The sequence below is a fragment of the Alosa sapidissima genome, chromosome 16 (genome assembly GCF_018492685.1).
Source record: "Alosa sapidissima isolate fAloSap1 chromosome 16, fAloSap1.pri, whole genome shotgun sequence".
Lineage (NCBI taxonomy): Eukaryota > Metazoa > Chordata > Actinopteri > Clupeiformes > Clupeidae > Alosa > Alosa sapidissima.
In genome coordinates, this window is record NC_055972.1 from 22361664 (window position 1) to 22388592 (window position 26929).

At 48.0% G+C, this 26929-nt stretch overlaps 1 protein-coding gene across 11 annotated transcripts in view; it reads left to right on the forward strand.

The window, feature by feature from the left end:
- birc6 (baculoviral IAP repeat containing 6) overlaps positions 1–26929 on the forward strand; it is a 129972-nt gene that overhangs the window by 39506 nt on the left and 63537 nt on the right. For 5 of the 11 annotated variants that reach the window (XM_042066404.1, XM_042066408.1, XM_042066405.1 and 2 more), the window contains exons 31-60: positions 96–232; positions 487–624; positions 968–1095; positions 1413–1544; positions 1875–2099; positions 2731–2914; positions 3299–3535; positions 4622–4755; positions 4999–5152; positions 5435–5551; positions 5984–6138; positions 6510–6636; positions 7125–7235; positions 7848–7978; positions 8148–8275; positions 9424–9995; positions 10453–10628; positions 11227–11323; positions 11412–11606; positions 11867–12067; positions 12950–13229; positions 13566–13822; positions 14637–14745; positions 15564–15788; positions 17337–18435; positions 18943–19086; positions 21481–21610; positions 22863–22994; positions 23221–23382; positions 24448–24621. In XM_042066404.1, coding sequence (XP_041922338.1) covers positions 96–232; positions 487–624; positions 968–1095; positions 1413–1544; positions 1875–2099; positions 2731–2914; positions 3299–3535; positions 4622–4755; positions 4999–5152; positions 5435–5551; positions 5984–6138; positions 6510–6636; positions 7125–7235; positions 7848–7978; positions 8148–8275; positions 9424–9995; positions 10453–10628; positions 11227–11323; positions 11412–11606; positions 11867–12067; positions 12950–13229; positions 13566–13822; positions 14637–14745; positions 15564–15788; positions 17337–18435; positions 18943–19086; positions 21481–21610; positions 22863–22994; positions 23221–23382; positions 24448–24621 — 6191 coding nt within the window. The remainder of the gene's footprint in view (positions 1–95; positions 233–486; positions 625–967; positions 1096–1412; positions 1545–1874; positions 2100–2730; positions 2915–3298; positions 3536–4621; positions 4756–4998; positions 5153–5434; positions 5552–5983; positions 6139–6509; positions 6637–7124; positions 7236–7847; positions 7979–8147; positions 8276–9423; positions 9996–10452; positions 10629–11226; positions 11324–11411; positions 11607–11866; positions 12068–12949; positions 13230–13565; positions 13823–14636; positions 14746–15563; positions 15789–17336; positions 18436–18942; positions 19087–21480; positions 21611–22862; positions 22995–23220; positions 23383–24447; positions 24622–26929) is intronic. The other 6 variants (XM_042066411.1, XM_042066412.1, XM_042066413.1 and 3 more) reach the window with 4 other exon arrangements.

Consider the following 26929-nt stretch of genomic DNA (forward strand, 5'->3'; position numbering starts at 1 on the left):
CATACTCACACACAAGTCCCTCCATACCTGCCCCCTAGCTCAGCACCATAAGCCCCCCATTGACTGCAGCTCTCTGGCTCCTTCTCTCCTGGCAGGGTGTTCATGCTCCTGTCCTGTATCGGCCAAAGATCTCTGAGCAACAGCGGCGTCCTGGAGGGGCTCCTCAACCTGCTGGACTCGCTGCTCTCCCCCCTGCAGCAGTCCTCAGGCCACCAGCCCCGACGCACAGAAGGTGGGACCACGTGCGACACACACACACACACACACACACACACACACACACACACACACACACACACACACCCTACACATTGGGTTCAGATGAATAAAAAAAATACATTCACATGATGAGACATTTGTGAAGAAACATAGGGAGGACTTGATTAAAAACGTCCACAGAGTGTCTTTGCACTCAGCACAAGCTGTTTGTCTGACTGTGTTGCGTGTGTGTGTGTGTGTGTGTGTGTGTGTGTGTTTCTGAAACAGGTGTGCTGGATATCCCCATGATCAGCTGGGTGGTGATGCTGGTGTCCAGGCTGCTGGACTACGTGGCCAGCGTTGAGGATGAGGCCAGCGCCTCCAAGAAGCAGCTGGGAGGGAAGGACCGGGAGAGGTCCTTCACAGGTCAGGACGGGCCTGCTCAGGGCTGCGGAGCTTCTTTTTTTCTGCACATTTATCCATTCTGTGTCTTTTGACAAATAAGCACATTACTGGGATGGTTCCAGGCTGCTTTCTTTGCCTTTTATAGGTAGATGCCAGTCTCTTTGTAAACCTCTGAATGTGAAGGATAGGATTTATTAGGCCCATATTTGTTGCTTATTACAGAAACAATAGATAGTCTGACAAATTCACTTGTTGATGTTATGACAGATACAGAAAGACACTTTTACCCACTGCAATAGCACTTTATAATGACCCCCCCCCCCCCCCCCCCCCCCCTCTCTGTATCATCTGTTATTTCTCATAGGAAACCAATGGAGCTTCATCAACAACAGCCTACAGTCCCAGAACATGAGCCGATCAACCAAAGGCAACAGCAGCTTAGACCGCCTGTACTCCCGCAAGGTCCGCAAACAGCTGGTCCACACCAAACAGGTAAATGTGTCTCATCTCCAGGATCCTCCCCACTTTGACCTTTGGCACTAAATGTATTTCTAAATGTATCTTTGTGCTCTAAAAGTATCCCCAGTGATCTCTTATTGCTCGTCCCTTAGAATGAGAATGGATAATCCAGAGATTGGTTTGTGTGGGGGTGTGTGTGAGAATCTTAACTACGACGGAGAAATGAATGAGGGCATCTCCTGGCGTTGGGGTCACTAAGACTGATAGGGGGGGGGGGGGCGTGGTGGACGGCCCTTGCCAGTCGGGGTTCCCGCCGTTGCGGCACATTAATCATGCCCTTTTCATTGCAGCAGTTAAATTTGTTGAAAGCCAAACAGAAAGCTTTGATGGAGCAAATCGAGAAGGAGAAGATCCAGAGCAACAAGAGCTCCTCGTACAAGCTCCTGGTCGAGCACGCCAAGCTCAAGCAAGCCACGTCTAAGGTGAGAGAGGAGCTCCATACGAAAGGGAAGCTTTTGGCTGGCTCCCATACAACTATTCTGTTTGTTTTTTTTTTTATTGTTATTTTGTTTTGTTTGTTTTGTTTATGGTCTTTCTTCTTAACCTCCTTTTATTGTTTTCCCCTGTGCCCAATCTTCCTGTTTTCTATCCCATTAATGCCATTGCTATCTTATGGTCTATATCCTGATCCTAATTGCTCCTATCATCCAATTTTCTTACCCTCTGCTCCTCAATTGTCATACTCATTTCACTATTTTTTTTTTAAATCTCCTCTCCTCCCTAAACTGCCCTCTGTTCTGTTCCCCCTGCAGCACTTTAAGGATCTGATCCGGTTGCGCCGGACGGCCGAGTGGCCGCGCTCTTCTCTGGACACGGAGGCGGCGGCGGCTGCGGCGTCCAAGGAGGCTCCCGAGGTGGAGCTGCTGCCCTTCACGCTGGCGCACGAGCGCTGCATCTCCGTGGTGCAGAAGCTGGCCCTCTTCCTGCTCTCCATGGACTTCACATGCCACGCCGACCTGCTGCTGTTCGTCTGCAAGGCACGGGGCCGCACTCACACTCACACTCGCACTCACACACATATACTCACACTCACACTCACACTTGCTCTCGCACTCTCACTCACAGACATACATTCGCACTCTCACTCACTCACTCACACTCTCACTCACTCACTCACACTCTCACTCACTCTCACTCACTCTCACTCACTCGCTCACTCGCTCGCTCGCTCACTCGCTCGCTCGCTCACTCGCTCGCTCACATATACTCACACTCTCACTCGCTCTCGCACACATACTCACACTCTCACTCGCTCTCGCACACATATACTCACACTCTCACTCGCTCTCGCACACATATACTCACACTCTCACTCGCTCTCGCACACATATACTCACACTCTCACTCGCTCTCGCACACATATACTCACACTCTCACTCGCTCTCGCACACATATACTCACACTCTCACTCGCTCTCGCACACATATACTCACACTCTCACTCTCACTCTCACTCTCTCACTCGCACAATAAACCACACATACTCTCTACACATCCTCTCAGTCATTTACTCCTGAAGCATTTCAGGCTCCTTAGACAGGTGCACAGCAGACTGCAAAAAATTCACCAGCATTCTTCTAATCCTCCTTTTTCTTCCTTTTTTCTCCAGGTGTTGGCGAGGATAGCGAACGCCACGCGGCCCACCATCCACCTGTGTGAGGTGGTGTCGGAGCAGCAACTGGAGAGGCTGCTGCTGCTGCTGGTGGGCACGGACTTCAACCGTGGGGACATCTCCTGGGGCGGCGCCTGGGCCCAGTACTCCCTCACTTGCATGCTGCAGGACATCCTAGCAGGTACTGGATGGAAATAAATCTATATTTCTGTCGCAGTTCTAAGGAGCGCTTTAGTCTAGGACAAGGTTTAATCCATGTACGGGAAAGTGGCTGAAAATGTATAAGAATGTATTAGAAATGTGTAGGAAGAATAAGCATGGAGCTTTATTGTAGAACTTTTTCAAAGCGTAGTATGAGGGAAAAACTCATGGTCAACTTACCAGTAGCCTTAAAAGATTAAATCAACATGCTGGTACCAAACCTATCTGTGCAGCAGAAGCAACAGAAGCGGAAACAGGTTCTTTCTTTCTTCTGTCTCGTCTTTATCCAGCCACCGTCTCGGTTGAACGGACTGTGCCTTAGTGTTTGTGTGTGTTTTAAAGCGGCGCTGTTGTCCCCGTGCAGGAGAGCTGCTGTCCCCCGCGTCCCTGGAGGGCATGGACGACGGGGCGGCCATGGGGGAGGAGGCGGGCGCGGCGGCAGCGTGTGGCGGAGCCGCTGCGGCATGCGCGGGAGCCTCGGCCGAGCCCGAGGAGGCCCTGGCCCAGCCCTCGCCCCTCCCCCTGGTGGAGAGCATCGACGAGGCCCTGGCACCCGATATCATCGCAGGTACTCCCGGGAGCTCGTCCTCGGTTTTCCAAAGTGCGTTGGTAGGCCCGTCCGTAACCACCTTTCCTCTCACCCCCCCTGCCCCCTCCCTCCCTCCCTTTGCCCTTCCCGTTTATACACATGCTGTTCGATAATAACGGTGCTTTTGTTTCATGTTTTTTTTCCACTGATATTAATTTATTGTTTCTTTCTCTTATAGAGCTGCATGTATTTAATTCCTCTTTTCTTTTTAGTAATGTCATACAGCTACTAAAGTGAATTGTGTGCAGTATGAGTGGTTTTGTGTTCTGGCAACATTTTGTGATGCCACATTATGCGGACATTCAGTTACTCAAAGTCCTAATAGAAAACTGTTTGTCTACATTATATGGAAGAGGAACTCTAACAGGATATTGACAGCAGTGATGTCCAGAAATTATATTTTTAAATATGCCCTCTATTTGCAGGGGTTGTTGGAACCATTTCTTGTGATGTAATACGAATGCTATTACATCTTAAGGCTGTTTTATGCTTTTGCGTCGAATCGAAGGAGTCACCCTGCAGAGCTCTGTGCTTCGCCATGTACCTCCTCCAAGCTTTGCCGCCACGCACCTCCAAAAGATTGTAACCTTGTGTCGAGGAGATGCAGACTGCAAGGACCTTGAATGGTCCACTCCCCTTGAGTGTTGATGGCCGGCTGCTTCAAGCAGCCTATTGTGGGGAGTAGCAACATGCTAGTTCACTGACATAAACTTGGCAAACAAACCATTCTGACTACCATTTTGGTGGTGAGCGTCAAGGCAACGTCAGTTTGCCAATTGTTGGCCAGTTGTTGTGTGAAGTCGACGCAACAGCATAAAACAGCTTTTAGCCTAAGCTCAATTTTAGGTTAATCATGGTATCCAACAGCACAGCAGTTTTATTTGTTCATTTCATTCACCAATTCATTTGATGAATGAATTTGTGAACATGTGTGCGAAGGAAAAGAGTCATTGTTAGAGATCCTCTTCCTGTGGTTGTGGACTTGTTTGATATTTCGGCCTTAAAATTGCCTAGTGACTTCCTAAAGAGTGCCCCTGTGAGCTTGCTGCTTTTAGTGTGCTTGCTTGGCAATATTAAAGCTGTTTTCATTATCCAAAGGTGCTCCACCTCTGTCATCTTTGGAAAAAGATAAAGACATAGACTTTGACTTGCTACAAGACCTCATGGATGTTGATATTGATCCTTTAGATATTGATTTGGAAAAAGACCCCCTCGCCGCCAAAGTTTTTAAGGTAAGACTTCACTGTCGCAATTCTTCAGGACACACAAACACTAACATACTTATTGTTGGTTAGATTCGTAGTGTATCTATCAATCCAAATTTCATAGAAACATTTTGATTTTCACATTAAAAATGATGAATAATCTCCCCTATGCACTCCCTTCATCATTGTTCTACTCCGCTCCTCCCGGTAATAGAGGGCCTTACCATTGTTTTGTTGTCTTGTTTTTTTGTTTCATCCTCTCTTTCACAGCCAATTGGCAGCACCTGGTATGACTACTGGGGCGCTGACTATGGCACCTATAACTATAACGCCTATGTAGGGGGCGCAGGCATACCTGTGTCCAAGCCTCCGGCTCCTGCTGAGAAGCCCGGGGCCCAAAGCCTGTCAGTGTCTGTCTCACAAGGTAAGGCATCACAAAGCCCATAGCCCTCTTTCTTTTTGGATGCCACGTAGATCCATTTCAGTAGACTTGAGTCTCGGTGATCCTGATGGTGACTGTCTAACCAAGAAGGGCATCTAAAGTTGCATTTAAAACACTGCAGTAGATGCTCAGGTAGTTAACTGAATTCTGTGTTCCAGATGTGATCACCATATCAGCTGTAGCACATGAATGGGACTATTTTAAGCATTTCTAAGACGATCTTGTTGTTGTGATCTCATGTACCCCCTCCCCACCCCCCTGCAGCTCTAGATGCGCGTCTAGAGGTGGGTCTGGAGCAGCAGGCGGAGCTCATGCTGAAGATGATGGCCACTCTGGAGGCCGACTCCATCCTGCAGGCTCTCACCTCCACCTCCCCCACCGGTACCCTCCTCACTCGCCCGTACACACACACACACACTCACAAAAAACACACACACACTCACAGGGAGGCTACACCAGGCCTGGAACTGAAGCGCTCCGTTTGCGACGTGTAAAAATTGTTTTAGAAAAATGGTGTACTTTTTTTTTTTTTTTTTTTTCTCAAACATACGTGCCGCTATCATGTGTGGTGTAGCCAGTTCCATAGATCATAGAGGAAGCTAATTGTTGTGGCAGACACAACGCGAACGGAACGTTTTAGTGACGTGTGTTGTAGCCACCCTGTCACACAAACAAACACAACAACTTATTAGCATATCCATCCCTCCTATTTAGCCTTCCTTCTGTACACTTTTATTCTGTCTGGTACACATTTAACGTCTTTCAGGCTCCATAAATCGTTACCTCTCTTTGGTGTGTCCATCTTTCCTGCAGTAGTCCAGTCCTCAAATGGGACGGACGACTCCTTGCTGCGGGGGCTGCACAGCTCCCCACCTGGCAGCAGTCTTATGGTGCAGCCTTCCTCCATCCCCATGCTGAGTGCCTGCTTCAACAAGCTCTTCTCCATGCTGCAGGTGCACCATGTCCAGGTAGGCCGAGTCATAAAGAACCAGAAAGGACCGTAGTTAGGCTGGCCTGCTGGTGAAGATTGAAAGCCACACAGTCTTCATCTAACAAAAATAATGACTGTCTGTCTGTCTTGCTGTCTCTCTCTCTCCCTCTGCCTCCCTCCCTCCCCCTTTCCCCCCTCTCCCTCCTTCCTCTCTCTCTCTCTCTGTCACTCTCTCTTACTCTCTCTCTCTGTCTCTCTCTCTCTTACTCTCTCTCTCTCTCTCTCTCTCTCTCTCTCTCTCTCTCTCTCTCTCTCTTCTCTCTCTGTCTCTCTCCCTCCTTCCTCTCTCTCTCTCTCTCTCTCTCTCTCTCTCTCCCTCTCCCTTCACTCTTTCTTGTCTCCCCTCAGCTGGAATCTCTGCTGCAGCTCTGGCTGACCCTCAGCCTAAACTCATGTCCAGGTGCCGCAGACGACAACGGCTCAGACATCTTCCTGTTCAACGCCAGCCGGGTGCCCACCATTCCCCTCAACCAAGGTCAGAGTCGCGCTCCGTGCCCAGCATGGCCCGGCCATCTGCTGCCGCGGCTGGACACGACACAAGCTGACCCGTCCCTCCACTCTTAAACAGCCACTAATTACCCTCCTCCGTTCTGTGTTGTCCCACCTCCATTAGCCACTGATTTCTGAGCTTAATCTTCTGCTCTCTTGCAGTGTTGGCGCGCGGTATGTTTCACTTTAGAGTGTCGATATATCTTTGACTTTTACATACACTGTTTTATCACTCTGAGTGTGGTTTGTGTATACTCACTGTGTGGTGATAACACATTGGCATCCTATTGAGTATGCTCCAAGTATGCATCCTATTGAGTATGCTCCAAGTATGCAATGTGTTTGGTTGTCAGCTGTTTCACCATGAATGTGTCCTGCTTGTGTGTACTTGCAGTGCGTAATACACAAACGCCACTGCGAAACGTGCTACGTATGATGTATTGACTGTGTGTATGTGTTTGGACCCCCCCACAGCCTCCATTAGTAGTTTCCTCACAGTACTGGCGTGGTATCCCAACACCTCCCTGAGGACCTGGTGTCTGGTGCTGCACAGCCTCACGCTCATGACCAACATGCCCTCCAGTGGTGAGTCCCAGCAGCCACACCATACCGTTATTTCCCAACTATTAGCCGCAGCTTATACATTGATTTTGCAAAATTTCTTCATCTATGAGGTTAATACACGGGGGTAGTTAATATGGTAATAATATGGTTTTGTTTCTTTTAACTTGCATAAAACACTGTCCTGCGGCTTATACACAATGTGGCTAATACACAGGAAATTACTGTACTTGTGGGGAGGGGAGTATGGCTGGTTAGGATTTATTGTGTTCAGAAATAGAAGTTCACCTACAAAAAGGACCCAAACGCTGTCATCTTTGGCCATATAAAGACATCTAGGAACCATCTTTGCCCATATAAGGAGATCTGAAGATGGCAGCTTTGGATCCTTTTTGTAGGCAAACTTCAGAGGTCTTTGCTGTATGGAAGGGGAAATGAGATTCAAATAAATAATTTTTTTCTTCAACTCTTTTGATGATGGAATTGATGTTTTTTAAGTGTAAATGTGAAGAGTGCGAACTCTAGATAAAAGACATGATACATTTATGAACGAGTGTAGAAATGGATGCATGAATGAATGGAAGAGCAAGTGAAGGAGTTAAAACGCTGTGTGATTTGTGCTCGGTCCCCCGACAGCCTCCAGCAGTGGGATGGGCGGCCACGAGAGCACGGCCCAGCAGATGGTGTCAGAGCTCACGCTTGTCCCCGTCCTTGTGCGCTTCCTGTCGGGGAGCAACCCTCACGGCACCAGCCAGCACAGCTCCCAGGTACCACAGCCTCAGCCTGTTGTTCTCTCAGCATGATCATCTGAATTATTTACTAGAACATTCTGTGAGAAGTACAATTACATGCCAGAGTCCATCAGCAGTTCTGTGGAAGATGCCTGCTGGGCATGAGTTTAATTATGAATATCATTGTTCCTGCACTCATCGACAGGTGGGGCCCACTGCTACCCAAGCTATGCAAGAGTTCCTGACCAGGCTCCAAGTGCACCTTTCCTCCACCTGTCCCCAAATGTTCAGCGAGTTCCTGCTTGAGCTGATGCATATTCTATCAATGGAGAGGTGCGTATGCATGCAGGGCCTGCTAATGGTATTGACACATGTCTACGTTTCTGTAGGCATGGATTAATGTGACATGACACCAGACCCCTATTGACCTGTCGCTAAGCCCCGCCCCCCATTGTTACCGCGTGAAAACTCGGACAAACAAACCAGACTTGATTAGAAATACATTGTGGACAATGGCAGCTGACAGTATATGAAAGCAGGCTTTGAGGACGTTTTGGTCGAAAAAGGATTTACTTTCCTCCAGAAGCTATCAAAAGGGACTTAATTATGCTATAGAGGGGTGTATTCAAAACTTTAGAATACATACAAGGTGACAAGCAGTTGTGGCGAGTAGCCGTGCAAATTACTGTGCAAAAACCACTGACGTTAATGCTAGCTAGCTAGCTAGCTAGTGGAAGATTGATACTAAGATATGTTAGGTTACGTTAATATTTGATGTAGTAAGAATATAGTAGTTGGTTAATGAGCATTTTCATCTTGGGATTTAACAGGGAACCTGTGCCCACGTTGTTGGCTTAGTAGCCTACATTACGTCGAGCTGTTGCAAACGCGAGAGACGTCCTGTAGGCTACTGTTGATGAAAATATACCGTTTTCTAGCCTCTCCGGGTACCGGCTATCAGTATTACACGTCCCCCTGCAAAACGTTTGACCATGGTTATCCGTCGGGGTTTTTTGAGTTGATAAACTTCATAAATAACCATTAATTTGTCATTTTATGCCTCCTCCCTGTTGTTTCCTATGGAGTTGTCCGAGCTGATGTCCGAGTCCCGTTGAGGCTGGACTGTCATTGGCTCATCAGCGTTCTAAGGGTGGCGCTTAGCGACAGGTCAATTGTGATCCACTTTCAGAACAGTGCTGTAGTTCCTTCGTACCAGTTCTTCCCATATCAAGCCAAGTCAAGTCTACTTATATAGCGCATTTAATGCAACAGGGTTGACCCAAAGTGCTTTACAAATTATTATACAAGATAATAACAAAATAACAAACACAATACAACATGCAAAAAGCCCAGGGGGAAAAACAAGGAGTACATGAAATATGAATAAAGCAGTGGTTATAGTTCTAGTGAGTATAATCAAATAAATAAAAATGTCCCATTGAGCACTTTGTTGTTCTGTTTGATTCCCTCTCTGCCTGCAGGGGACCCTTCCTGTCAGGCCAGGGTCCACTGGACGCCCAGGTCAAGCTGCTGGAGTTCACCCTGGAGCAGAGCTTCGAGTCGGTGTCCGTGGGCACCATCATGGCCGTCATCGAGTCTATCACCTTCCTGGTGCACCACTACATCACCTGCTCCGACAAGGTGGTGTCGCGCAGCGGCTCGGACAGCTCGGTGGGCGCGCGCGCCTGCTTCGGCGGCCTCTTCGCCAACATCATCCGGCCCGGCGACGCCAAGGCCGTGTGTGGTGAGACCACGCGCGACCAGCTCATGTTCAACCTGCTCAAGCTGGTCAACACGCTGGTCAAGCTGCCGCTCACCGCCGACGGCAAGTTCAGCGGCCGCGTGCAGCCCGTGGGGAACAGCTCCAGCGACAGCGTCTCGGACGAGGAGAAGGTGTGCGGGAGCAAGGAGGGGGCCGGACCGGGCGGAGCAGCCCCACACCAGGGCCCTGCCGTCGGGGTGGCAGACCTGGTACTGGGCAACCAGCAGGTCATGAGCCAGATCCTCTCGGCTCTGGGCCAATGCAACAGCAGTGCTATGGCCATGATTATAGGTATGGAGGTCTGATAAAGTGTGTGTGTTTCAGGTGGTATTTGTTTTTGGCTTCGTGGGAGTTTAGTTTTTTGTCTCTGTATTTTCAGAGAGCAAGTGATTAATTAAGGTGCAGATTAGTCATTAATTACAGCTTCTATCGGGGAATAAATGGGTTTAATTTTGTGGATACAAAAACAAATCCGAGGGGAAAAAACAACAGTTCTGTAATGAATCACTCCACCGTGACTGCTGAAGACATTTTCTCGTTTGTTTTGCCGCCACACTCTGTGTAAACAGTTCGTTATTGATCTGCAACTTCAATTGTCAAGATTCCTAAAGATTTTTTAGTCTATGTTCTCTACCTCTGTTGTTGAATAAATCTCACCGTCTCTCTCTCTCTCTCTCTCTCTCTCTCTCTTTATCTCTCTCTCTCTCTCTCTCTCTCTCTCGTCTTCTCTCGCTTCCTCCGTCAACAGGAGCGAGTGGCCTCCACCTGACCAAGCACGAGAACTTCCACGGCGGTCTGGACGCCATCTCTGTGGGCGATGGCCTCTTCACCATCCTCACCACCCTGAGCAAGCGGGCCACCTCCGTGCAGGTCATGCTGCAGCCCATCCTCACCTACATGGCCTGCGGCTACATGGGCCGACAGGTGAGTTTCCAACCCCCTCGTTCACATCAACAGCTCCTCGTTTTCACTACGTGTGGTCTGAGTGAGATCTCAAAGCTCTTGATTAAAAAATGGATAACGCTGAACAGACGGAGTGTATATTACAGCAGCGCACTGTTGATCTAGTCCAGTGTTTCTCGAACTTTTTCAGACCCAGAACCACTTAACCAATAATAAAAAAAAAAATCACAGACCACCTAGCTAAAAAAAACAAACAGTAGACCTACTTCAACAGTATATCACACAATAGACCTACTCACTGAACCACAGTATTTATTGTCTTTGCACCTTGCTTATTGTGTCAGAGGATTCATATGATTTAAAGTGGCGTAGCTTACATAGGCAGTGTTGCAGAACTGTTTTGATGTACATACAAGGTGGTTCAATATTGCAACGGACCACTGGGGATAGCTTGCGGACCACACTTTGAGAAACACTAATCTAGTCGGATGTTCTCACATGCTAGCAAAGCATTTTATGTCATGTAGTCTGTAGAATGGCACACCAAAATTAGAATAGCCCTTACTGTGACTCTATTCACAATATTCTATTCTATTCTGTTTTCTCATGTCCTCTGCAGGGTTCTCTGTCCACTTGTCAGCTGTCTGAGCCTCTACTTTGGTTCATCCTGAGAGTGTTGGACACCAGTGAAGCACTCAAGGCCTTCCATGACATGGGTGTGTATGCGCAAATGTATTCTCCCCGACCGTGTCGGTGTTTACCTGTGTGTTTGCCGCCCTAAAACTTCTGCCCTGTCTCTTGCAGGTGGAGTGCAGCTCATCTGCAACAACATGGTGACGAGTACGCGGGCCATCGTGAACACGGCGCGCAGCATGGTCTCCACCATCATGAAGTTCCTGGACTCCGGCCCTGGCAAGACAGCCGACGGCAGCCTCAAGGCCCGTGTCCTGGCCTCAGAGCCGGACAATGCAGAGGGCCTGCACAACTTCGCTCCACTTGGTACATACACACTCAAAGATTTTGCATTTATATGTTTGCGTCCACCCTTACAAAAAAGAGTTTATGCACATATTTACTGTTTGCACAGCCACACATTTTAATTCAGTTAGAGCACACATGTACACAATGACTCACATACACGCTTACTTTTTGCATGTACACACATTTTTACAATATACACACAATTAAAATCTTTATATGGGTAGTTGCAGTAGCAACTGCATGAATTCAGATCTAAAATTCTGGTTGTCCCTCCTCAGGCACCATAACCTCCAGCAGCCCCACTGCCCAGCCGGCTGAGGTGCTACTTCAGGCCACACCCCCTCACCGCCGGGCGCGCTCAGCGGCCTGGTCCTACATTTTCCTGCCGGAGGAGGCCTGGTGTGACCTCACCATCCACCTACCGGCCGCTGTGCTGCTCAAAGAGGTCCACATCCAGCCGCACCTAGCCTCGCTAGCCAGTGAGTCTTTCACACTCACACTCACACACACACACACACACACACACACACACACACACACACACACACACACACACACACACCTATTGTGCTTGTGCTCTTCAGAATATCCATATCCATTCTTACTCGCAGGGAGGCTACACTGGGCACGTATCTGTAAGTGTTCCGTTCACGCTGCGTCTGCCGCAACAATTAGCCTCCACTATAATCAAGTGAAGACGTGATGGCGGCACGTACGTTCGGAAAAAATTAGACCAGTCTTCTAAAACTATTTTTACGCTACGCGAATGGAGCGCTTCAGATGCGCACTCGGTGTAGCCTCCCTGTTCCACTTCCTCTGCACTCTCGCCCTCACACAAATCACTCGCAGTACATTAGTCTATAGTGGCTTAATGTCTCAAGACGCACGCACATGTATGCAGATGTGCATGTTTAGTATTTTGGCTACAGTCTATTATGTGGCATGGATCTATAAAGACATTCTGAAGTGCATAGACAATTAGTGTCACAGACTCCGCTGTTCAACAGTAAGTACAGTCCTGTATGTGCAACGCACGACTTGACTAATGGTGCGATTAGTATTAAGTGTGCACTTAAGTGCATCGCTTGAACGCCTGAGGCAAACCATTAACAGAACACACACACTAATGTTTCACCAGCTAATTGCCGTGACACTGAACCTATTCAAAGGGCAAATTCAGACACGCAAATGCAGAGTGTGCTGCTTTACGAAAGTTGCGAAACACAGCCTATGCGTAGATATTCTAGAGTATTTGGATATAAAATAAGTTCTAGAATCATCCCTCCTGTCAGTATGTCCATTTAAACATGCTTGTCTGTCCCCTCTCTCTTTCTCTGCTCCTCCGTCCACCTTTCCTCTAGCCTGCCCGTCGTCGGTGTCTGTGGAGATCAGCGCGGACGGTGTCAACATGCTCCCGCTGTCCACACCGGTCATCACCAGCGGCCTGACCTACATCAAGATCCAGCTGGTGAAGGCGGAGGTGGCGTCGGCCGTGTGCCTGCGGCTACACCGGCCGCGGGACGCCAGTACCCTCGGCCTGTCCCAGATCAAGCTGCTCGGCCTCACCGCCTTCGGCAACACCTCCTCCGCCACGGTCAACAATCCCTTCCTGCCCTCCGAGGACCAGGTGTCCAAGACCAGGTACTGGGCCCTTCACTCAAGACACGCCAAGCAGACTGTGTGAAACGAGACTAGACTAGACGATGATCCTATCATTGTTATTTCCCATTACTACCTCACAGAACGAAACGGAGCGGATTGCTTCACTCATTACTTAAAGTGTTTTCAATGTGCATTAAGTATTTGTAAAAGTAAACTGTCTTTGTTTAATACAAGATTCGGAGTTAAATGTTTATTGTCTGTCTCTTTGTCACTTTTGACTTTTATCTGTATTTTGCCTCTAACTGCTATCTCTCACCCATCAAATAAAAATCTACCTGTCATTTAATGAATCTCTCGGCCCTCTTTTTCCCTCAGTATTGGCTGGCTGCGTCTGCTGCACCACTGCCTGACGCACGTGAGTGACCTGGAGGCTCTGATGGCCAGCGCAGCCGCCCCCACGGCCAACCTGCTGCAGACATGCGCCGCGCTGCTCATGTCACCTTACTGTGGCATGCACTCGCCCAACATCGAGGCCGTGCTGGTCAAAATCGGCCTGCAGTCCACCACCATCGGCCTCAAGCTCATCGACATCCTGCTGCGCAACTGCGCCGCCTCTGGCACAGACCCCAATAGTGAGCCTGCACACCTGCGCCTACACGAGCGCACACATACACAGGTGGACATGTATGCAACGTTCAATTACCAATGGAAACAAAGATGCACCCATAGTCTATGAACATAATAGCCGCAAGCCCGTTGTCAAGGCTAATTCGATCTTACACATGGCGGTGCCGGGGGTGCCAAACCCCGAGAATGAGAAAATGTTTGCATCCCCATTAGCGATTAGACTCCAGAAGCTTTAATTGTCCCAACAATGGGTAAGGGGCTAATGATACACAAACATGCGCACACCCATAGCTGTGTCACTGCGGTGATAAGCCGGCACTGCATGATTATGAATAAATAAATAATAGTCCCCTTACAGACCAAAGCACCCATAACACCATGAAGAACAGAATTAAAAGCAAAGCACTAAACTGCTGTGTACTCATAAATGCATCACACTAGCAGGTCTCTTGTTTTCCTTCGCTCTCGAGTCACTGTCCATAACCTGCGTGATGTGAGCGCCCGAACGCCACTCTTTATTGGCTCTTAGTCAATGAGTCATGAAATCTGTTGCTCTGAAGCAATTACCAGGGCTAATTTCCACTCTTCAGAGCATCTGTCTGAGGCCTAATAACCTGCTCAAGTGAACGTGTTAATGTGAAATGTGTGGCACTGGGCATGGGTCTCTGAGCATCATTACACAGTACACTTGCTATGTGGTGGTTTTTTTCTTCCTTTTCCGGAGAGCCTCAGTGTCAGGTCACTGGGTTCCTGCTGAGTATCTGGAGTCCTTTGTTATTCGGAGTGTAATTGTGCTGTGCTGTGCCGTCTCTGCCACAGATCTGAACAGCCCCCTGCTCTTTGGGAGGCTCAACGGCCTCTCATCCGACTCCACCATCGACATCCTCTACCAGCTGGGTACCACTCAGGACCCTGGCACCAAAGACAGGTTTGGACCTCCACGTTTCACTAGAAATGCTTTGCATTAATCACTTTCTGTGTTGAGAATCTAATTTGTGAAAAAGGTATTTTCTAATGGGTTTGCCATTAGAACTGTGTAGTTTGACTGAGAACTATACACATGCAACAGTTTCCATAATTTAATATCAAATGTATGACCAAGTTCAGAAAGAAGGGCAACACAATTAAGTGTGACAAAGCCCATAGCATTGAACGAAAGGTAGAATAAGGACAAAAGCCCATCATGTACAAACCCAAACATTTGTATTCATTGGCTCAGTGTGTCTGAGAAAAACCATTGCCGGAGATGCTCTCAGATAGCCCACGAATTCTTCAATTTATGGGGTATTTGGGATGCAGGTTTTCGCTGCTGATGGTTATTTCTTAGCTCATCTCATCCAGCACGGCTCACTTCTGGGAATAGCATCCCCGTCAGTGAGTTGTGTCCAATGAAATGGCATGAGACAGGCTTTCAGTCAGATGAAATCAGCTGAGACACAAGGGTTACATCAGGTAACCTGACGTATCCCTCTGAAACCACCAAAACCAAAGTTTTCGAATAATCAATCATTTAATCAACATGGACCGGCTCAAAAACATAGTTACTTTGGGACATGCTCTATGAGTGTCTGATAGCTTTACATTTTAATGAAATTGTAAGCTTTATATTTCATGGAATTGTAAGTTGTGATTTAACACTAGAAGACATGCACTGCTATATCAACTTCAGCCACACAAACGTCAAGCAAAACAACCTCTTCCAATGTGATTGTTGACATACTTGGACTTGGTTTCTTCCGTCTGCAGGGTTCAGGCGTTGCTGCAGTGGGTGCACGACTCCGCGCGCGTGGCGGCCATGAAGAGAAGCGCTCCGCTGGGCTACATGGGCCCGAGCGCCTCCTCGCCCCGCGAGTACGGCCTGCTCATGCCCTCGCCCTCACACCTCCACTGCGTGGCGGCCATCTTGTGGCACAGCTACGAGCTGCCGGTGGACTACGACCTGCCTGCGCTGCTCAACCGAGAGCTCTTTGAGTGAGTAGAGCCACACACTCCTGTCAGTCATGCCCCCGATACAGATGCAATTGAGCCAGTCACTCCTGTCACTCATGCCCCCCGGTACAGGTGCAATTAAAAACATTGGAATGTCATAGAAAAGTCTGTTTTCCATCATTTCAAAAAGTGAAGAGTTCATATACACTCTAGATTCATTGCACTTAAAGTGAAATATGTATGAAATATGAAGTAGTGTTTTGTTCTAATCTTTGATTATTTGATGATTTACAGCTCATGGAAATAAGTCCACTATCTCAAAATGTTAGATTAAAGAATTTATAAAATTGAAATGTCGACCTGAGAAAAGCTCTAATCAGCTGTTAATTAACTCAAAACACCAGCATTTTTTTGTTGGTTTCCTGAGCCTTTAATCTCTGTCTGGGCAGAGTAATTAAACAGATATATCTCTATATAACATTTAGACTGATATTTGGTTAGTCTCTCATTCATGAATCCATTAGCTATTTGAGTGAATACAGCAACACACAGGCACTCAATCATGCTCTGGCAGTCACTTTTATTGGTGTAGTCTTTCATTCATACTGTAGGTCCTTACATGCACACAAGTGCTAATGCACATTCATTGAATTGAGTAGTGACACATCCTTATTCACGCCTAAGACACTCTTTGTTCTTCTACTCTTCGCCTCTAAAAGTGTCAAGGAGTGTTAAAGTGTTGTCCCTACGCTGCTTTTGAAACACTCTAATAGTAAGCTTAGGGGCAACCTCATTCAATTTCCTTTTCTTCCACAAGCGGGCCAAAATTGTGTATTCATATTCCCCTGTGGCTAGCCTTTCAGTGTATATAATGCCACCTGCACTGTGTGTGTGTGTGTGTGTGTGTGTGTGTGTGTGTGTACACGTGTGTTTTTGGTCATGTGGCGACCACTCTCCCTCTCCGAAGCTGCTCCCTTGCTGTGGTTTATTCATGCATGCTTTATTTGTCTGACATGAATACTTCATTCCTCCAGAACAGAATAAACTACTCCACTCCAAAATGATTTCCCTTTAAAAGCAGTTGCTCCCGTGCACTCTGTGTCCCCTTGCAAGTACACACACAATCACAGGAATCTGTTCACTTACCTGGTCATGCTTTTGGGATTGGGGGTATCAGGACACAGGTTTTAACATATAAGGGAGATTCAGAATGTTAGGGCTGCGCGTTGGAGTTTGTATTCTGTGACAACAAAATGGGACTTTCATGTTCATTTTTTTATGTTTATGGTTGTTATCAGATGTTTGTGTGACTTACAATGACATCAATACACATTACATTAACATTAGAATTAACAGTTCAAAGTAAAGCCATAGCCTAAATAAAAAAAATAAAACCGTATTAGTAGACTAAATAAAAAAGACCAAAATGATGACGGTAACCATAAATATATACTACCACCACAACTCTGTAAGAGTGAATTACTACAAGCTAGCTACGAGGTAAACAGTGTTTGTAATGTAGCACTCACATCATCCCTCGTTCTTCTCCTTATTTCCTCTTCTCCTCCTCCATCCCCTTGTTTTGTGCAGGCTGTTGTATAACTGGTCCATGTCGCTGGCCTGTAACATGGTTCTGAAGAAGGCGGTGGACAGCCTGCTGTGCTCCATGTGCCACATTCACCCCAGCTACTTCTCTCTGCTCATGTCCTGGATGGGCATTGTGCCCACGCCGGCCGCCCAGTCGCAGTCCCAGTCGCGCCACCGCCTCTCCCTCACCGACGACGGCAAGAAGCAGCACGACGCGGCGGCCGCCGCCACCAGCTCGGCGTCCGGCGGCGGGGGCCTGACGGACGACTCCAAGCACGCTCGCTCCCCGCCCGCCCTGTCCGAGTCGCAGCTGGCCACCCTGGCTGCCGCGTCCCAGTCGCCGGGCGCCATCCAGCAGCTGCTGGACTCGGGTCTGCCCTCGCTCCTGGTGCGCAGCCTGGCCGGCCTCTGCTGCAACTTGCTGGCCAGCGCCGACCTCCCCTTGCCTGGCTCCGCCTCGTCCGCTGCCGCGGCAGCCGCCTCGTCCTCCTCTTCACCGTCCGAGCGACGGCATCAGCATCACTACCACCACAGCTATCACAACCTCCCCTCCACCTCCTCCTCCTCCTCCTCCTCCTCCTCCTCCTCCTCCTCTTCATCGCCGCCGCCGGTGAGCCGTGCCACGCTCTCCCCAGAGCTGGCAGCGCCAGTGCTGCGCTTCCTGACGGAAGTGGGCAACAGCCACGCCATGAAGGACTGGCTAGGTGGCCCAGAGGTCAACCCGCTGTGGACAGCGCTGCTCTTCCTGCTGTGCCACTCCAGCGCCAGTGCTGGAACCAGCAGCAGCACCAGCAACAACACCAACAACGGCGGCAGCAGCGGCAGTAACGGCCAGGCAACATGTGGGGCGTCGGCATCAGCAGCCGGGGGGTCCACAGCCGGTCCCTCTTCATCATTATCGTCCCCCTCTTCCTCTGCCGGACACTCTGTCCCCCCTCCCTCCTCCCCAGTGCAGGCCTCCGGCTCACGGTACTCTCTGGGCACGAGCGGCCGGGCAGGTGGACTCACCACTCAGCAGCGGACCAGCATCGAGAACGCCACAGTGGCCTTCTTCCTGCAGTGCATTTCCTGCCACCCCAACAACCAGCGCCTCATGGCACAGGTAGGGCCCAAGTACTAGTGCGTCTGCATGCAGTGCGTCTGTATAGAAGACGTGCGTTTTTCTGTGTTTGTTGTGTGGGAGACGGAGAGGCAAGGGGAAAGTCTTTAGCCTTAATATTTAAGTTGCAATTTGTCCAAACAACTAACCATAGGGTTTCTGATCCATGTGCCTCAAGCTGATGATACATGGGGCAACTTTTTGAGCAGTGTTGCTGGACACTGTTCCTCGTTCTGGCATGTTCCCATTAATATTGGGCAACAATTTCTTTTCTGGAGAACTTTAATCATCTGTAGGCAAATCGTCATGGTCATCCGAGCAGAATAAATGAAACTAGTTATGTGGTTGCCCAGCAACATTGTTAAGTTGCCCCATGTATCATTTTCTTTAGTATATATCCAGATGATGCATCAAAGAGTCCAGTGGTCTAATGTTAGGCTTATTTGAATGTATTATGGTGTGACCTATGACTTAGGATGGCATCTCTTTGTCTGTCTGTTCCCCGTGCAGGTCCTGTGTGAGCTTTTCCAGTCGGCTCCTCAGCGCGGGAACGTGCCCATCTCTGGCAACATCTCGGGCTTCATCCGCAGGCTCTTCCTGCAGCTCATGCTGGAGGACGAGAAGGTCACAGTCTTCCTGCAGTCGCCCTGTCCGGTGAGGCACCACACACACACACACACACACACACACACACACACACACACACCCACCCTTACCCCACCCGCCCCCCAAAATCTCAACATTATAACTCAGTTCTCAGGTCGTTTACAAACAATCTCCCAAAGAATCATGTCTTCAACATTCAGCCAATTCAGTGGTCCACAGATCTGATAAGTAGTCTAAAATTTGGGGCGGAAACCATTGTTAGACTGTATTCGACCTGACACATACAATGTATGACACTAATAATTTCCAAATACCTGACCACAGTAGTTCTAGTTATCTCCTTTGGTCTGGCCCCTGTAGTATCCCCAGGTGGCCACAAGGGGCCAGACACGTATTGTGAGCCGTCAGAGACTAATGTCACTCTGAAGTTGTTGCTCAGAAGATGGGTTTCCATCTCCTTGTTAAACTCCTGCTCTCCCATTCAGACTAATGTCTTATGAATGAGCTGCTCCATTAATGTGTCTATGATGTGTCTGGACCAGACGGTAGCCGTCTGTTAGCCTGGCATTCATGCCCTCCGTGCCCCCTCCCCCCGACCCTTTGCCATTCCTAAGACGCATAGTGACCGCACGAATGGGTACGGGTCACCAGTCGGCGAGAGGGCCAGAGAGTGATCGCTCTGCCTAGGCATGCCAGGAGGAACTGTGCCAGCGGGCAAATCGGCGGGCATCATCGATCACTTAATTTCATCGATTACAAGCGGTCTGTGCAGTTTAGCAGTGCGTTCCAGCGGAGGCCTGGCATGCGAGAGCGCCGCTCGGCTTCATTATCAGAGGTGGGCGCCATGGTGCTGAATCGATGTGAATCTTTACCTCCTGAAGGGTTGACACTCTGAAGCAGTGTGTGTCCGAATGACACACTTCACCCTTACAGTCGCGCAGCACTGATGTCCTAAATGTATTTAGTTTTATCGTTCAGTCATGTTTAACCCTTAAAGGTGTACCGTCACACCGGTGTGAAGGGAATATTGGGGAAAAAAACGTTTTAAAGAATATCTGGGTTCATTGAATTTAACATAGAATTTTAGAACCTTCAATTGTTGCGGAACGGAATCTTAGTGGAAATGAAGCAATGAGAACTGTGACCATTTTTTGGTTGCTTTTTCATTTTTGGAGATAAATGGATTTTCATTAAACCTGAAATTCAAGTAGTTTCACTGGAAAATGACATGTCAATAATGACTTTCGCCACTAGGGCGTGGCCATGTTTTAAAGGAACCATATGTAAGAAATGTATTTCAATTAATCATAAAATGGCCCTGATATGTCACTAGACATTAAGAAATCATGTTCATTTCAAATACTTATATCACTGACAACAGTAGTCCGGCCAGGATATTGTCATTTAAAAAGTGAAGTTGCAGCCCTCAACTGATGTTGATGTTGTGTTTTGTCATGTCATGCTGTGTTTTGGCCTGATGCGCCACCCTCTACCTATCTACAAATCACGAAGTCAGTAGTGTTTCGGCATCCGGGTTGGCAACCTTGAGTCAGGGAGGAGGGGATACACCGCTCTACAGTAATTTGAAAGTGATTTGCAGTACCAGTTTTGGCCACAATTTTACATATGGTTCCTTTAAAAATGCAGGCGCTACGTCATCAGAATGGTTAGCGATTGTTTGTGGATGTTTTAGCCATTAGCGGACGTTCACTTTATTTCAATATGCCTACCTTCTGTTGATGTTTGTTTTTGTGTTTGTACAAGAACAACGGCCGCTGTAATGTAGCCTGTAGGCCTAATCAGACAGTACTTTATTAGATTAATAGCGAGTGAACTTCTAAATTGTGAGTTACGGCTTCTACACACAGTTGCGTTCCGTCAACGCATGCCAGTGGGTGTTCCCGACGGTAGCTATGCAAATGACTTGAAGTATAAACGTAATTTGATTGGTTGGTGCCATCCGTAGATTGGCTTGATTGGCCTGTGCCGTCTGTCGGTGCAGCAACAGCTGAACTTCTCAACGCGAGTGGCGGGAGAAACGTGACTCAACGACCCACAATTCAGTTCAGTTTATATATTTAACTAGTGCTATAGACATCGGTTTTATTGGACTGCTTCATTTCCACCCTTAAACCCTTCCTGTTCTATTTTTGCATCTCAGTTTTTGTGTACTGTAGAGCGAACATAGCACACTACAGAATGGACACTTTCTGTTGTACCAACAGGGGAACGTAAGCATAGGATGGTAGGTGATTGATAACACCAGGAAGAAGAGATTGATGATATTGTACTAATAAAAAAGAGAATGGATTCTGTTCAGTTTTGTGCTGTTGCTTTAAGATGACTCCTATAACTTACACTATTACATGATGACAGGACATTTAGCCCTGTTTTCTAGTGGCCCATCTCCCCATAACATGTAATTTCTCTCCCTCTCTCCAGCTGTATAAGGGACGCATTAATGCCACCAGTCATGTGATCCAGCACCCCATGTATGGGGCAGGGCACAAGTACCGCACCCTTCACTTGCCCATCTCCACCACCCTGGCCGACGTCCTAGACCGAGTCTCAGGTACGTTCCTCTCTCCCTTAAGAACTTAAGAACTTGATGTCTAGGTGCACTTTGAACTTACACACCTCTGCACTTTCCAGCCATAAGTATGAATAGAATCTCAATCTTGAGGAGGCTTCACCTCTCAGGTGCTTGTTGTATACATCAGGTAATGGGAGGCTTCTGCTCATAATTTTTGTCATGTCAGCTTCTGACTTCTGAATCTCACCACGGGAGTAACTTTCCTCATCCTGGGTTAGTGTAGTGTTTAAAGAGAATTACACTGATCAAACAGTGCCACAAAGCCTCAGCCCCACTGAGTGTGCATAAGGATCCACAAGCCAGGGTATCTGAAGAAAGATGCATATGACCCTGGGACATATTGCATTTCCATAGTAATAATACCTGGTCAAGGTCTGAGGTGCAGCTGGCACTTGAGGTAAATGTATTTGGTTGTGTTTGTGTGTGTGTGTGTGTGTGTGTGAGTGTGTGTGTGTGTGTGTGTGTGTGTGTGTGTGTGTGATTTTACTCTGACTTCCTGACCCCTCACCCTGAAAGATGTGTGTGTGCTTTCGTATAGTATGTGTGTGGAGAAGAAATTGATGTGCAGTATCATTTTGCACAATGAAATGCACTCATCCCTGATCCCTCAACATTGTCTGCATTTCAGCTTGAATTCTCTTATATTTATATATGAATTTTCTTATATATATATATATATATATATATATATATATATATATATATATATATATATATATATGTGTGTGTGTGTGTGTGTGTGTGTGTGTGTGTGTGATATGAGTCTGTGTATGTGTGGAAGGTGGGTTACTTAAGATAGCCTCCCTGTGGCCCCCAAGGGCTCGGCTGATGGCTAATTCATCTGTGATGGAGTGTATCTCTCTCTGCAGGAGCTAACAGATGGATGCTCGCCTCGCCTTCCCTGGCCACTGGGCTCGTTATCGGCCTTGTTAATGCATCAGATTAGAATATTTATACACTTAAGCAATAAAGCCAGATGCGCGTTGTCAGCAGCCCGGCTCTATTTACTGTGTGTGCCTCGCTGCGCTGCACTGGGGCCCTCAGCAGCTGATGGTGGGGCTATTGAGGCTGTGCACGCCCAACTTTCTCTCCTTAGGTCAACAACCCAAGGGCTCACTCTTTCTTTCTTTCTCTCTCTCTCTCTCTCTCTCCCTCCCTCCCTCCTTCCCTCCCTCCTTCCCTCCCTCCCTCTTTCTCTATTTCTGTGTCTCTCATTCTGTTGATAATGCAGACACTCCCAGCATCACAGCCAAGCTGATCAGTGAGCAGAAGGAGGACAAGGAGAAGAAGAACCACGAGGAGAAGGAGAAGATGAAGACCGACAACGGTTTCCAGGACAACTACAGTGTTGTCGTAGCCTCAGGTAACTTGGCAACTGCCCTGGCACACCCAACCACAGCCAGCTCAGACTTGTGCCCCATACAACCATTATTTAAGTAGACAAATTGGTCTGAACATTGTGTTCAGGCATTGTAAAACAAATTGGATTCTTATGAATGCTTAGGACATACTAGGAGTATACTAGTCCATACAGTCAGCAGGTGCTTGGTGAAATTAAGTGATTGTATGTGTGTGTGTTTGTGTGACAGGCCTGAAGTCTCAGTCCAAGAGGGCCCTGTCCACCCCTCCACGGCCTCCGTCTCGACGAGGTCGGGTGATGAGTGACAAGCTGTCTGCCTCCTCTGGCGTTGACCCTGCTGCCAAAACCGTCAGTGTGCCTGTCTTCCACCTCTACCACAAGCTGCTCCCAGGTAAAGGCCATTCACCACAGCCACGCTAGGATCAAACATGGATGCCTAACTGTGTGAGACACTGAAGTCTCTCTCTCAATTCCGCCACAATGTCTACAATCCTATTCTGCAAATTTGTGTTTCCTCTCCATGTCTGTCTCTTTCATTCATTCATTCATTCATTCATTCATTCATTCATTCATTCATTCATTCATTCATTCTCTCTCTCTCTCTCTCTCTCTCTCTCTCTCTCTCTCTCTCTCTCTCTCTCTCTCTCTCTCTCTCTCTCTCTCTCTCTCTCTCTCTCTCTCTCTCTCTCTCTCTCTCTCTCTGCCTTTCTCCCTTCCTTGCCTGTTCGCTCAGAGTCTCCCCATACTGTAGTAGCCATGGGGCTGCCTGAGAGTCCTATTGATCAGCGCTCCTAAAAACAGCACTGACCTCTACCTTGGTGTAACCACAGTGTCCTTATCTCAGAGTCCTCATCACCGCTCCTATGTCCACCACCCCCTAAAGCAAAACTTGCTGCAGTGCAATGCCTTACACCCCTAAAGATACAGGAGCCCATCCCATATATCCTCCCCACTGTCTATGATTTATCCAGAAGCATGTACATTTGTAGCAGATTTGGTCAACTGTTGATTATTCTTTACAAAAAGTGAGATTTTTCTTGCCATTCCGGCCTAAAAAGATAAATAAATGTGGTGATGGTCTTTAGTGAACCTTTTGTTCCTAAACAAAGCTGCCCAAACATAAATGATCACATTCATCTAATCTTTCTCAACGGTCCGCTAGCTGTCTGCCCCATAAGCAGGCCATCAAAAACCCACGCCTCTGTAGGCACCCTAGGCTCCGAGATCTGTACACAAAAACAGTTGCTACCAACAAGGGTTGGCAACCCACTCAAAAGAAAAATAAAGTGTTTCAACCAATAACCGACGAGATGTGAGTTTAGGAGAGTTTTAATTGCATGGGAGGGAGGGGGAGGAAGTAGCGAACTAGCTCTCTGTTTTGTTTGAACATTAACAGAAGTGATGTATCCCCACTATCGCTGATACAACCTTTAACCCTCTTTGTGCCCACTCAAAGGTCAACCTCTGCCTGGAGAGATGACCCTGGCCCAGCTGCTGACCCTGCTGTACGATCGCAAGCTGCCCCAGGGCTACCGCTCCATCGACATGACTGTCAAGCTGGGCTCCAAGCTCATCGCTGACCCGGGCCTGTCCAAGACCGATTCCTTCAAGCGCCTACGCACAGAGAAAGGTACAGGTTGTCCAGACACACACACACACCGACACACACCGGCTCTGACTCACTCACTCGCACACATGACCTGGTTATCTCCTTGGCTTTGTCTGACATACACACACACACACACACACACACACATCCACCCTGTGCATGTGTGTGCCAGGGTGCCATCTCTTTGGTCCCACCTGGCCCAGCCGTGTTGTGCCATTAGTCACTGCTTTTGGAGGGCATCTTGTGTAAATAGTCTATAAACGGAGCCCTCTCCCCATCGCTAACCCCAAGCACCACCTCTCTGCTCCTCATGCACTCTCCAGTCCTGACAGCTCATTCCACTCTGGGATAGATGGCCATGCTCTCCCCTCTCTCTCTCTCTCTCTCTCTCTCTCTCTCTCTCTCTCTCTCTCTCTCTCTCTCTCTCTCTCTCTCTCTCTCTCTCTCAGAGCCAGGCTTCACACAGTCACACACGCATAAGGTGCCATTGCCAGACATCATGTCTGGGTGGAGGAAAGAGCGAGAGGCGAGTCGCTGAACTCATTCTGCTGTGTATCATTCTTCTCTTAATGAATTGGAGGCGTGAAGGAACGCTTGGCTATTAGTTTCTCCGAGTCCTTTTCTATGCCCTTTTCTCTTCCTCTTCTCCGTCTTCCTTTCTTCCATTCTTTCTCTTTCTTTCTCTCTTTCTTTCTTTCTTTCTTTCTTTCTTTCTTTCTTTCTCTCTCTCTCATACTCTTATTATGCCGATTCTTTGTGTGTGAGTGGCACTGAAAAGAGTGGAAAATGGCGTGACGTGCATATAAGAGGCGGAAAAGCTGATTGTTTAGCTGTATTCCGGTTTCAGGGCTGCGGCTTTCCTCACCTTTGTGCTTGGAATGGAGAAGCAGCGGCGGGAAGCCGGAATCTGACAGATTCAGTGCATTTCACAGGCTCCGGGCTGCAGAGCCTGTTCCAGTGCCTCCCATTAACTCCCAGTTGCATGCGGCAATGGAGGGATTGTCTGCTCAAAGCTCCTGTAGCTGAATAGAACCTGCCAGCTGCAGGCATCTCTCATCTTTCTGTGGGCAGATTATTCAACTCGTAGTGGTCTTTGAAGATGGGGAGAAAACTTACAAAGAAAATAGATCTTTATTATCTGGAGGCACTAGCAAGCGAGTCTGTTATTCTATATTTTTTATTCATCAAAATGATGAAGCTGAAGCCCAGAACAGTTTGGTTGTAATATTGAGTAGCCTGTGGATGGGTGAAGTCCTTTTGATCCACTGAAAGAATAAACCAGACGCATCTCCTTGTTTTCACCACTGTGGCTTGTCCCATGTGCAGCCCCAAAATACCTTAAAAGGCCTTATCTAATTAGCATCCAGAAGCTGAACTTTTATCAGTTTCTGAAAATAGGATGAATAAACTTGTGTAAGTCGGGTGTAGGGTATATTTCATATCGACACGAGTCACCAGAACAATGGCTCGGCATGTTCACATTTCTGAGCCTGCTGATCTTTCTTCATGAGTGTTTGAACCCTCACATGCAGGAACCCCCCACCACCACCACCACCATCAGAGCTGTTTGGGAAAATTAGGTCACGTTGGTAATTTTAGAAAGTCCCCTTCTGCTCTCCTTTGCTGCCTGTGGTCACGAATGGAGCTTGATTGATACTGATCTGTCTAGATGACTGTCTCTCACTCTCTCTCACACACACACACACACACACATACACACACACACAAAAACACTTGTTTTTCCTCACATACGGATCGCACACACCTCCGCTGGTCTTCGGGCACGCATCCAGGAAGAGTGCATGTGTGCAGCTGCTTGCTGTAGTGACTTCCCCACTCGTGTCTTTTGTATATTAGCCGCCCGTGCTGCACAGGCAACCTCAAGAACGTGCCGCCTCACCCCCGGACCCATATTATGTCGGAGCGTGCCTGTCTGCTAAAGTGGGGGTCCTGTTGAGAAATGCCGTAGACTGCTGCGGCAATCTCCTTTTAATCTGACATTGAAACCGCAGGGCCGGCGTATAGGTCATGCCCACAACTGCCCCCAGTGTGAATCTGTCTCGTTATCCCTCTCTCCCTCATTTGCCCTTCCCCACCCCCCCCCCCCCCCTCACCACACTCTCCTTGCCTCGCCATGGTTCTTTTTTTCTTTTTTTTTTTTTTTTTTAATGCTTGCTTATCCTTCTTCCCTCTTCCCTTCTTCTCTCCTCCTGCTTTTTTTTTTTTTCTTTCTCTCTCACTTTTGTTTTCTGCTGAGTTCTTTGTTCTTTTTTAAATCCGTCCTCGCTGCATGCAGTGTGCACCCCCCTCTATTTGTTGTGCGTTTGTT